The sequence below is a fragment of the Cotesia glomerata genome, linkage group LG4, assembly GCF_020080835.1.
Source record: "Cotesia glomerata isolate CgM1 linkage group LG4, MPM_Cglom_v2.3, whole genome shotgun sequence".
Classification (NCBI taxonomy): domain Eukaryota; kingdom Metazoa; phylum Arthropoda; class Insecta; order Hymenoptera; family Braconidae; genus Cotesia; species Cotesia glomerata.
Window position 1 is genome coordinate 12,766,949 of NC_058161.1, and position 13,917 is coordinate 12,780,865.

At 29.1% G+C, this 13,917-nt stretch overlaps 1 protein-coding gene and 1 long non-coding RNA gene across 2 annotated transcripts in view; one reads left to right on the forward strand and one right to left on the reverse strand.

Moving 5' to 3' along the window:
- Positions 1-5,307, forward strand: part of LOC123263534 — a 111,960-nt gene extending 106,653 nt beyond the window's left edge. The window contains exons 6-7 of the mRNA XM_044726388.1: positions 313-800; positions 4,713-5,307. Coding sequence (XP_044582323.1) covers positions 313-800; positions 4,713-4,939 — 715 coding nt within the window. The 3' untranslated portion in view covers positions 4,940-5,307. The remainder of the gene's footprint in view (positions 1-312; positions 801-4,712) is intronic.
- LOC123263646 overlaps positions 1-13,917 on the reverse strand; it is a 342,430-nt gene that overhangs the window by 46,664 nt on the left and 281,849 nt on the right. The window lies entirely within an intron of this gene.

Genomic DNA, 13,917 nt, shown 5'->3' on the forward strand with positions numbered 1-13,917 from the left:
TTTGGCTATATATGATTTAATATATCTGACTATATATGATCACGTATATCTGACTATATATGGTCAGATATATCTGACTATTTATGATCACTGATCATAGACAGAATCCGATCTTGGATTAGATATACTTTCTGTCTATGGTCACAAATATCTAGCTATATACATGATCAGATATACCAGATATATGACCTGAAATAAAATTTTCTGACCATATATAATTAAATTTGTTAAGATTTGATTTTGTCCAGATATCTATTAAAATTTCTCAACAAACATCATAACCAGTAGCTAATGCTTAATGATCAATTACAGGTACTGGACATCTGGGCCAACAAATCCGTTGGTAACAGATTATCCAGTAGATAATAAAGCCGCTATAATGGATAGCATTGCATCCTCGTACAGCTTGGGACTGTCAAGAGCACGTTTCCCAGCAACCCCTACATCCTTGCCAGGACAACGCTATCACGTTATTCCAAGTCTGAATTTTAATCTGGCTAACAGCCAGGACTCCAGGACCAGACAAGAGATCATGCAGCGTAAGAGCGCTGATGCGCTAATGGAACGCCAGAAGGAGCAAATTTACCAGGATATTCAAAGAAGGATCGCAAATGCCACCAATAATAATAATAATAATAATAATAATAATAATAACAGAAATATCGCAAATATCAGCAGCAACAACGTTGATTTTAACACAACACGCTCTTATAGTGACGATAATATCATTACGAGTACAAAAGAAACGCACAAATTCAGGAAGCAGCATCGATTTGCTAAAGGAAAACATTTTCGACGACGTAAGTTATTTTATATTTTTGTTATTCTAACCAACTTCTTATATAGCAATCTTTTTCAAGGCTTGAGTAAGTCTGGTCTCAATTTCGATAGTTGTCAGTGTCTTTTCTACCTATGGGGCTTGCTCCAGATACTTGTAGCAAATTCAATTGACAAGTCTTGAACAAATCTTGTACGAGAACTTTCGGCCAGATTATAGCTCAAGAATTGCGTAAAATAATTGAGAAAATCTGAAGTTGTTTATCGATAAACTAACTATATCAATTTTTGAGAAAGACTGACACCAGAAGCATGCTGAATATACTTGTGCAAGACTTACTCAAGATCTGCTCAAGATCAAATGTTTTGGAATGACCGTTCGCATCATTCTACCTCTTCTATATTTACTATAATATCAGTGGATCTCATTCAGCTTAACCTTTTAGAGTATAAACCTACTGTTTTATCTATAAAGACAAAATTATTTTAAAAAGAGCACCACTGAATCAATACATCTTCAAGTAGTGGAGGGGAAAAAGTGCTATAAAATATATAATGCATGATGCATCTTGAGCAAATCTTGAGCAAGTCACGCTTCAAGATTTGCTGTTAGTTTTTGGTTGACAAATGCTTTAGAAATGAACAAATTACTGAGAATTACGAATCTTGAGCAAATCTTGAGCAAGTCATGGGCAAGTGTCTATTGTGAGTTTCTGATTCAAAAAATACGTCAGAAAGTTTTTCGATGCACCTTGCATTAGACTTGTCTCATAATCTTGCACAAGATGTCTTGAGCTTGTTATACATAAATCTTGAACCATTTTTTCTACATGAACTTGAGCAAGACCCATATGTAGAAAAAGACACTAGCAACTACAGGTTTTGCTCAAGACACTGCCACCTAAATCTTGCTCAAGCACAAGTTACCTTCGCAACTATGTCAATTCTTAAGAAAGACTGACACCAGAAGCATGCTGAATATATTTGTGCAAGACTTACTCAAGATCTGCTCAAGATCAAATGTTTTGAAATGACCGTTCGCATCATTCTACCCCTTCTATATTTACTATAATATCAGTGGATCTCATTCAGCTTAACCTTTTGGAGTATAGCCCTACTGTTTTATCTATCAAGACAAAATTATTTTAAAATGAGTGCCACTGAATCAATACATCTTCAAGTAGTGGAGGGGAAAAAGTGCTATAAGATATATAATGCATAACGCATCTTGAGCAAATCTTGAGCAAGTCACGCTTCAACATTTGCTGTTAGTTTTTGGTTGACAAATGCTTTAGAAATAAACAAATTACTGAAAGTTACGGATCTTGAGCAAATCTTGAGCAAGTCATGGGCAAGTGTCTATTGTGAGTTTCTGATTCAAAAAATACGTCAGAAAGTTTTTCAGTGCACCTTGCATTAGGCTTGTCTCATAATCTTGCACAAGATGTCTTGAGTTAGTTATATATAAATCTTGAACCAGTTCTTTCTACATGAACTTAATTTAAGCAAGATTCATATGTAGAAAAAGACACTAGCAACTAGGGGTTTTGCTCAAGACACTGGCACCTAAATCTTGCTCAAGCACATGTTACATGGGTCGTTTTTATAAAATCAGATCTTTTGGAGGTTATTACTTACAAAGGCTATTTTTAATCATTAACTGTGTTAAGTGGTTAAAGGAAATGTATCGTATAAAACGAAGTAATAAAAAGTTACAACGCAAGGGAAAAATTAAAAAAAGATCTGAAGGCAGCTTTGATCAGCCACGCAGAAAATATAGCCATTGAACGTACACGTGGCCTCTTGTATTACGAAGCATAAATGAAAAATTCTAGCTGGCGGGTTCTTTTCTTTTTTCTATCCCTTGTCCACATCCACGCCCTGTGTACACCAGACTCGAGGGTAAAACGGGCCACTGGGATTTAAATTTCAGGTCTGGTTCATTTCCAAATCGTGAATATTTTACAAATAAGGGAGAAGGCGGAGGGGGTAATTGAAATGACAGGGTTAGAAAGTATTTTAGGGGGAGAGACAGAGATCAACAATCAAATGAGTCAAACGTATGTCGTGGATGTGGATTTATTAAACGCCTCAAGGGCTTTATCCAATGAATCATTTTTATTATTTGCCCTGTTGTTATTGTCATATTTTAACTTCATATTTGTTTCATGTCAGTGAATACTCATTTTTACTCTATTTACATACTTTTTAATTAACGAGACTTTGTATGGTTTTTTTTTTTTTATGTTCAGTTTATTGAGTTGTATCGGCAGTATTTTTTTTTTAATATGCTTTTCAACTACGAAAAAAAATTCATTCCTTTTAACAAATTTTACTTTAAATTTGTTCATTTTTTATTTTTGATATTATCTGGTCTACTGTAATATATTATATCAGATCTAATACATCAGATTAGTACTTTTTCGTAGAATGAGATCTTAAAGATCAGATCATATATGATCTAATATATTGGATCAGAATTGATATATAAGATCAGATTGAATGGGTCAGATCGCGATCTGAATATTTCTGATCATCCAAGATTTGATTTATATGTACAACTTAAATATATCAAATCAGATCTGATATAGTTTTTATTTTAAGATCTGATATATCATATTATATAGGGCCAAATAGATTTCATCACATATAATCTTATATATCACACCAGATTTAGTATATCTGGTCAGATTAGATCTGATATATTTGGTCGAATCTGAAACCTGATGAGATCACATATGGTCAAATATATCAGATCAAATTTAATATATCTGGTCAGAATTTTTATATAAATTCAGATTTAATATATCAGATCGCGAACTGAATATTTCTGATCATTCAAAATCTGATATATACGGTCAACTTAAATACATCAGATCAAATCTGATATAACGGATTGAATTTGATTTCATGAGTCAGATCAGATCTGATATAGCATTTATATTAAGATCTAATGTATCATATTTCATAAGACGTAATAAATCTCATCACAAAAATAATATTATATATCACACCAGATCTAATATATTTGGTCAGATTAGATCTAATATATCAGATCAATTTTAATATATCTGGTCAGATTTAGTGTATAAAATTAGATCGAATATATCAGATCGCATAAAATTGAATATTTCTGATCATTCTAGATCTGATATTTATAAGCAGCTTTAATATATCAAATCAGATCTAAATATAACAGATCATATGTGATATGATATATCCAATCAGATCTGATGTCTGGTCAGATCTGATATATTACGTTACATAGGACCTAATAGATCTCATCATATATAATCTTATATATTGCACTAAATCTGATATATTTGGTCAGATTAGATCTAATATATCAGATCAAAAAAAATGTATCGTAAGAATTAATGTATAAAATAAGATCTGTCATTTATGAACAGCTTTAATATATCAGATCATATGTGATGATATCTGGTCAAATTAGATCTAATATATCAGATCGAATTCAATATCATTGGTCAGAATCAATGTATAAAATTACATCGAGTATATCAGATCGCTTAAAATCGAATATTTCTGATCATTTTAGATCTGATATTCATAAGCAGCTCTAATATATCAGATCAAATCCAAATAACAGATCATATGTGATATATCTAATCAGATCTGATATATCACATCACATATGATCTAATTTATTACACCTAATCTTATATATTTGGTCATCTATAATACAAAATGTAACACATGAAATCAGATTTAATAAATCTGATATGATCTAATACTTCTGATCAGATCATACTTGACTTATTTAATTAGATCTGAAATATCAGATCAGATCTGATATAATAGATTAATGTTGATTTATTACATCAAATAAGATCTGATATATCTGGCAAGATTTGATAATTTAAATATATTGATTTATGAAAATTTAGATCTAATATATTTATTATGTTTTTCAGGAATCCCTCGGGACTGCAAAGTAGGAGAATGGGAAGCATGGAGCGCTTGTAGTCGTAGCTGTGGAGTAGGAGAAACACAACGAGTGCGGAAAATTACTGTTAAACCACGACGAGGTGGCGCTCCCTGTCCGCCACTCAAAGAGACAAAATGGTGTGGAAGCGTCACTCCTTGCCCTGATAATAATAACAATAACAATAAACCGATTGTCGATATATTTTCTTGGTAAAATAAAAAAAAAACAACCGAATAATTTTGAATAATTATTTTTGAAAATTGAAATTTTTTGGACAAATGCATTTAATTTATTTACAATTTCTTTTTATGTTTAAAGAGGCATTTGTTTTTATTTCAGAAGCTTTTTAATTAGTTACAAATTTAGATTATATTTAAACTTTATGACTTTATGACAATCTGGGCAATTTTTTAAAAGTGTAAACTTTTAGATTTGTAATTTCAACAGTAAAGTTTCATTCTTTAATTAATGAAATAACAATTATCAGTACCTTGATATTTAGATGCTTTCGAGCTTTTATGAAAAAAAAACTATGTTCAGTCTTGTAAGAAAAATTTACGTAAACGATGTATAAGATCTATTAACAACTATACTATTATCCAGTAGGAAAAAATTGAGATCTGACCAGATCTGATCAAATATATTAGATCTTATCTGATTTATCAAATTTCGGTCGATATATTAGATATGATATATCAGATCTAATCTAATATATTAGATCAAATCTAATAGATCTACTTTAAGTTATCTCATCTGAGCCATAAGATATAATATCGGATCTATACGATCTAATATATCAGATCTGATCTATCTAATCTGAAATATCAGATCTAATCTATCCGATCTAATATATCAGATCTGATCTAATATATCAGATCTGATCTGAGATATCAGATCTGATCTGAGATATCAGATCTGATATAATATATCAGATCTGATCTGAGATATCAGATCTGATCTAATATATCAGATCTGATCTGATATATCAGATCTAATATATTTTCTGATCTAAAATATCAGATCTGATTCAATATATCAGATCTGATCGATCTGACTTAATATATCAGATCTAATCTAATATATTAGATCAAATCTAATAGATCTAATTTAAGTTATCTCATCTGAGCCATAAGATATAATATATCAGATTTGATAAATTAGATCTAATATATCAGATCGGATCTATACGATCTAATATATCAGATCTGATCTATCTGATCTGAAATATCAGATCTAATCTATCCGATCTAATATATCAGATCTGATCTGAGATATCAGATCTGATCTAATATATCAGATATGATCTGATATATCAGATCTAATATATGTTCTGATCTAAAATATCAGATCTGATCGATCTGATTTAATATATCAGATCTGATCTGATGTATTAGATCTGATATACCTGATCTGATATATCTGATCTGATATATTTGATCTGATTTGATACATCAGATACAAGATTGAATATAGATCTACTTATAGTAAAAATACAAGTTCTACTGAATAAATAAAAAAGAAAATTTTTACAAAAAAAAATATATCATGAGGTACTTAGATATGAATGTATTATATTCTCAGTAAAGATTAATACTAACAATTATCATAATATTAATAATACAGATAACAATTACTAATAATAAAATAATAAAAATAAACAAATTAAAGAATAATTAATAATAAAATAAACAATAAAAGTCTCGTATTTTTGTTCAATAAATTTATTTATTAATTAATATAATTAATTAATAACTAAATAAAAATAAAAATATTTAGATGAAGTAATTAAATATTTTTTTAATCACCAAAAAATAATTAATTAAATTATTGACTAAATACGAGACTATTTTTTGCATGTAAACAGATTAACTATTAACGCAAGTATTAATCGGTAAATATATTTATAATTATGAAAATAAATAAGTAAATAATAATAATAATACATCCAAAGACATCCAAAGATTTCGAAGTATTCAGAGAAATTTTAAAAATTCGAATAAAAAAAAATTTTAATTGATAAATTATGTATATTCGATATAATTGAAATCAGCTGTAATTAATACGTAAGAAATAGCACTAGAGTTATTAATTGTAAGAAAATAAATTATTAAATTTTAAACACACATGTAGTATGGTTTAACACATAAGGTTTATATTACATAATAAAATCTTAAATAAAAATCAAAAAAGAATTTTATTTATTTTTAATTTCCCATATTATTAAATTTAAGCCAATATTAGTGTTTTAACTTCCCGCTAAGAAAATCGAAGATTTTCAAAAATCGGGAAGTTATTGTTTTCACCCCGTTTTGCAAAAATCGAGTTTTCATCAGATCTCGACGTTTTATTAAGGTCCTAGGAAGCTTTCCTGACTATTCCCGCGAGAGTGTCACTATGTCTGTATGTATGTGTGTGTGTCTGTGTAAGTATGTAAACCTCTTATAACTTTTGAACGGTTGAACCGTTCATTTTATCGCGGCTGGTGCCATTTGAAAGAGCATGACCAAACTTAGATTTTGAAAACTATTTGGACCGATTCAGATCAATAGATTTTGATAAATCTTCAAAAAACTGAAAAAAAAATTTTTTTCAAATGTGGTTTTTTTGGAATAACTTTTAATCGGCTTTATGGTTCAATTCCAAAAACTAATCAGCTCTTAACCTCAAAAAACCACGTCGATCGCCACCAGTCCGGTCAAAATCGGTTGATTCGTTCGAGAGATATCGTGAACGAAAGAAAACCGAAAAAAGTGTTTTTTCGGAATAACTCCGAAATTCCTAGCGCGATCAATTCAAAATTTAAGATTCTTTGTGAGGCTTAAAAAACTGCGTCGAATGCTTCTAACCGCGTAAAAATCGGTTTATTCATTCAAAAGTTATTGTGGTTCAAAAATTCAAAAAATAGTGTGTCATCAAATCCCTATCAGACTTTTGAGCTCAAAGAGCTTTAAAGCATAGGAAAGCAATCTCTTTGAGCTCGGAGAGCTCAAATAACCCATAAATTGTATTTTTGTGCTCGAAGAGCTCAAAAACGTAATTGGTGCAATTTTAAGCGCCTAAGTATGGAATTAGCGGGAAGTTGCAGGGTCAACCGTTTTTCTAATTTTTTTTTTATTGAGAAAATGATTTTAAAAAAAATTTCACTTGTAAAAAACTTAAAAAACTGTAGGATAAGTGTGGATATTACTGCAGTTTTTTTCGTAAGTCTCACTTCGAAAGCATTTTTATAAAATTTTCTCAAGATAATAATAACTTTTTTTTTTTTTAAACAAAAGTTTAAATTATTATTAACCCAAAATAAAATCAACAATGAGAGAAACAAATATTTTCAAGTTTTTTACACATAAAATTTTTTTTCTTATTTTTTTGTAATAATTTTTTCAATAAAAAAAATAAAAAGAGCTTTACGATGCGTTTTACCGAATTTTGATATCTTGTCTCGATCAGTAATTATATCAAGTTGAAGTAGTAAAAACATCAATTTTTACGATTTTCAAAATTTCAAAATCCTGTCATTTCCAAATTACTCGCCCGATTAAGCTCATCTTCGAACTTAACCTTGGTCTTGATCGATAGATAAAGCATGCTGAGTTTGAGAAGAATCGGTCATAAATTGAAAACGCTATCGTGCTGACAAGCCGCGTTATATCGTATAAATATATACTAGCTGTTACTCGCCCGCTCCGCTGGGCGCTTTATAGAATTGCATTTTTAGATCTAGACTTGAAATTTAATTAGAGTATTGTTTTGACTTGCACAGATTCTATCGGATTGGCATGCACCTTTTACCCATGTAATTATTCTAGCTACACTGATAGAAGGATTTCTTAACATTTAAGAAGATTTCTTTGTATTTAAGAAATCATTTCTTAAACATCATTTTTTAGTATTTAAAAAATATTTCTTTGTATTTAAGAAATATTTCTTAAATACTAAGAAATATATATATTTTTTAAATACTACGAAATATTTCTTAAATATTAAGAAATATTTTTTAAATACTAAAAAATGATGTTTAAGAAATGATTTCTTAAATACAAAGAAATCTTCTTAAATACTAAGAAATCCTTCTATCAGTGTAATATTCATTGTAACTTTCAATGTGCAATCATTATAACATTCCCGTGTTTTTCTTACAAAAATTAATAATAATTGATATGAAAAAAAAAAATTTTAATGAGCATTGAAAATTTCAGTTAAAGAAATTGCAGGTCTCATAAGTGAAAAAATCTGCCTAGTATGTAAACATAACCAATAGAATTAAAAAATTTATTTTAAACAAATGACAATCGAATAGAATAAATTTAGTTACAATAAAAATTCATTATTTCTAAGTGAAAAAAATATAGCTTCCGGATAAGTAATCACCAACATAGCATATACTAAAACCTTCTCCGAAACACGCTGCATTTTATGGTATAAGTATTATTCCGATCGGTTCAGTAGTTTTCGCAGTATAACCGCACAAAAAAACCAGCTCTCCATTTATTGGTATATATATATATATATATATATATATATATATATAGCATATATATATATATATATATATATATATATATATATATATAAATACATACATATATAAACTTTTGAACTATATATATTTTCTGACTCAGCTCGACAAACTAAGTCAGAAAATGGCTAAATTTTTCAAAAGCTGCGCCATGAGGACGGCTGCAATAGTTAGATTTTTATAAAATCTACTAAAAAGTAATGGAGGTTTTTGAAATAAGGGATGTTAGCGACTGCGTGGCCGAGCGGTTTAAGTCTTAAACTGCCCGTACAACAGTCGCTCAGGCGTGGGTTCGAGCCCTGGCAGTCACAATTTTTCTGCGATTTCCAAGGCTTGCTCCCTTGCCGACTGTACCCTGGCCAGGTTTCTGTGGTTTCCTTGGTCACTGTGCTAAGGGGCGGGGCACAGGCAAATGCGGGTACAGATTGTAAGTCGGCCACAGCCACGGAAAGGAGGTAAACATGTGTATTTAGACACATCAAGGACAATAAATAGTAGGAAGGGACGTAAAAATCCCACGTGTCTAGGCCAGAAGGCTGACGCGTAAGATTCCAAAAAAAAAAAAAAAAAAAAAGACAAAGGGATGTTGTTAATCAACAGACTCGATAGAGTCTGGCGCCAAGTTCCGTTCTCAAGCCAGACTACCGAGTGTGTATATACCGTAAGCAGAACGGTTTTTTGAGGTTACAAATTTTTTTTCAAATTTATTTTTATTTTTTTTTTATATGATATTTTATAATAGTAGTTCATGCTTTTTATTACGCGTATTACTTGATTATTATCGATTATCTTTATAATTTCTATTTAAAATTATTAAAAATAATCAGCGCAAACTATAGCGACCCAGATTTTTAGATTTTAACTTTTTTCTTATGTAAAAAGCGGACGGCCAGAGACTAAATAATATAAGGATGCATGCTAATCTTATAATAGATGGGAAACTACAGTGAAAAAAAGATATTTGACAGCTTGCAATTACACACGCCAGGCGGCGCAAGAATAACTTTTACATGAACTATAGCTTAAAGGGGATAGTTTGCCACCGGAAATGTATTAAATTAAAATTGTCAATTTTTATTATAATTACAAAAAATACTGAAATCCAAACAAAAACAGTTTCACTGTAAAAAAATCGCGCCAAGTCCACGTTCATAAGACTATTAAGAAAAAAAATTTTTATTTCTTTACAAAAAGATATAAAATAAAAAATTAAAAAATCCAAGTAACCGATATGGTTGTATATGATTTTTGGACATTAAAAAAAATTTTGTTGTAAATTTAAAAATTAAAAGAAACAATTTTGGAACGTACTTGGTGTGCGTCATTGTGTACTTCAATTTTTTTTTAAAGTCCTAGTAGATAGATTTTAGGAATTTCATAAAAAGTGAAATATTTCGTAACCACGCACACTCAATACGTTCCAAAATTGTTTCTTTTAATTTTTACACGCTTTATATTAGCTTCACTTGTATGTCAGTTTGTCAGTATGTCAGTAACTCTCCGTGGGTAATCTGCGCGCCTGCGGCCTTCCTTGGTTCTGGTAGCCGTTTCTCAGGCTCGCTCTCCGAAATCGAACTCTGATTCCCCGTATTTATAATATTTATAAATAATTATTTTTTATTAGCTTCACTTGTATGTCAGTATGTCAGTATGTCAGTATGTAACTCTCCGTGGGTAATTTGCGCGCCTGAATATTTTTGATAATCAACAAATAATAGTTTAAAAACTAAAAATCACGCTTTTATAAATAAACCAAACTAAAAGTAAAAATAAATAATAGTTTAAAAACTAAAAACACGCTTTTTATAGAAAACCAAACTAAAAAATAGAAAATAAATTTAAATTAAGAATAGTGTTAAAAATTTCAATAAATATAAATTAATAATAGTGTAAATAAAAAATGTATTTTATTTTAAAAAGCGTGGGTGCTTTTTAAGATATTATCAAAATGATAATCACTCTACTCATATCTGTCAATAAAATATTTATAACTATTGACACCATGCACCTCACGCTTTTTTTAAAATAAAATACATTTTTTTTATTTACACTATTATTAATTTATATTTATTGAAATTTTTAACACTATTCTTAATTTAAATTTATTTTCTATTTTTTAGTTTGGTTTTCTATAAAAAGCGTGTTTTTAGTTTTTTTAAACTATTATTTATTAAATTTACAACAAAATTTTTTTTAATATCCAAAAATCATATACAACCATATCGGTTACTTGGATTTTTTAATTTTTTATTTTATATCTTTTTGTAAAGAAATAAAAATTTTTTTTCTTAATAGTCTTATGAACGTGGACTTGGCACGATTTTTTTTTCAGTGAAACTGTTTTTGTTTGGATTAGTTATTCTTCTATATTATAAGATAAATTTTACTATAGTATAAGCTTCAATCACATAATTATAGTTTATAATTGATGGAATTCCAGAATCAAATGTCCCACCAGTCACTATGGAATGTCCCTATAGTGAAAAATTTTTAAGGTTTATATTAAATAATAATCAAAAGATCAATTAATTTCTTAAATAAAGTTTTTAATACCCCCCTAAAATTCATGAATTTAATTAAAACAATCCAAGCATCCTAAAATTAGCTTACTATATGTTATTGAAGCAAGTACCTGGGAGTTTCCTTTAGATTAACCAGTATTAACCACAAGGATCTTCAAGGGTAGCTTTCATCTTGGGGTTAATGTCCCAGTATAACTGCTAGAACTGCTCTTTTATGCTCTAAGCCACTCGTGCAAGCTTTGTACATCTCACAGTCATGTGTATGTGCAAAACAAAGACTCCTTGTATCGTCAACGTATTATCATATTTTGTATAGATGTATGGAGTATTCTTACCCTCAACGACTACTAATTCACTTTTACTCTCACTGTTTACATACTCTTCCACTTACTCTCACTCTCAGCTCACTGCGCTTTTGTCAAAGTTTGTACTTTTGTTCTTTAAGAACAATTAAAGAGCAAGTTCAGAAATTTTATACTTTATTTTTAATATTTTAATAAAAAAAAAAATAGAAATTTAAATTAATTTTTTTGAAAAGAAAATTTTTTTTAAGGAGAGTCAATTTTTTAATGATTATAAAATTACATAAATTGCCTTTGTCATTCATAAAAAATGTAATTTAAAAATTAAATACAAATATTTATCATTTTTAAATGAACTGATTAAATATTGATAGTATTATTTTTAATATTAATCAATAATATGTTGTAATCAACCACTGCGGCTAGTCGGAATTGATTGTTCAACTACTACTCCTTTGATAGTCTATCTTAAAAACGTTGTCAAAATATAAATATTTAATTATCTTTGTTATTTTGCTAATCAATTCAAAATTGTTTATATTTTCATGAAAATCACTAATTTTAACTAATAAATTACATCTTTATATATTAAAAGTAGGGTCGAATACATTTTATATTGAAACCTATTCAACTACTGGGTACTTTTCATTAATTAAATATTTAAACAAAAAAAATTGTTTTTTTTGTTTAAACATTAAAAATATTTAAACAAAAAATAATTAATTTTTCAGGAATAAAAAAATATTGAAAAATCAAAAAAAAAAATTAGGAAAACGGTTGACCCTAAAGGCCATCCCTGCAACTTCCCGCTAATTCCATACTTAGGCGCTTAAAATTGCACCAATGATGTTTTTGAGCTTTTCGAGCTTAAAAATACAATTTATGGGTTATTTTGAGCTCTCCGAGCTCAAAGAGATTGCTTTCCTATGCTTTTGAGCTCTTCGAGCTCAAAAGTCTGATAGAGATTTGATAAGACACTATTTTTTGAATTTTTAAACCGCAATAACTTTTGAATGAATAAACCGATTTTCACGCGGTTGGCGGCATTCTACACGGGAAAAAATTTCTGGGAAAATTTACGATACAACTATTGTAAAGCTGGACTATACTTTTATTACTATTAATTGTCAAATATTTTAGAAGAAAAAATACTATTTATTCATGAAAAATTACGATATTACTATTGTAAAAAGTAAGAGATGAAAATTTCCAGTGCTGCCTCTGTATCTTTCCAATAGAACTATAGCAAATTTTACAATAGTTGAATTGGAATGTTTCTCAATTAGTGTGAGTGATGGCCGTGCACAGCGCTAGACTCCGAGTTTATGTAAATGTTAAATGGTATGGGTCTTAGTTTACCTCGGATAGCGTAGAGGGAGAGTCTCTGGCTGCCAACACAGAGTTCTGGGTTCGATTCCCAGATAGGACGAAAATGCCGGTTTCTTTTTTCGATTACTGTACAGGTACCAATTAGTCCAACCTTCTATCTCTCTCCCTCCCTAATATTTCTTTTAAAAAAACCAACTATGAATTTTTACAATAGTTGAATTGTAAAGTTCACAAACACATATTGTATAATTTGCTCTATAGTATCCGACTTTTTAAGACTCTTGCTAGTCTTATTTGTTGGATAAAATTTACAATAGTAGATCGTAAAAATTACTAAATGAGAAGTATAGTCCACCGTTACTATTTTATTTAGTAAAAATTACAATAGTAAAATAATAAAAACTCCTTCAATTTTCTTTCCGTGTATTCAACTACTGGGTATTTTACATTAATTAAATATTAATTAAATTAAAAATATTTAAACAAAAAATAATTAATTTTTCAGGAATAAAAAAATATTGA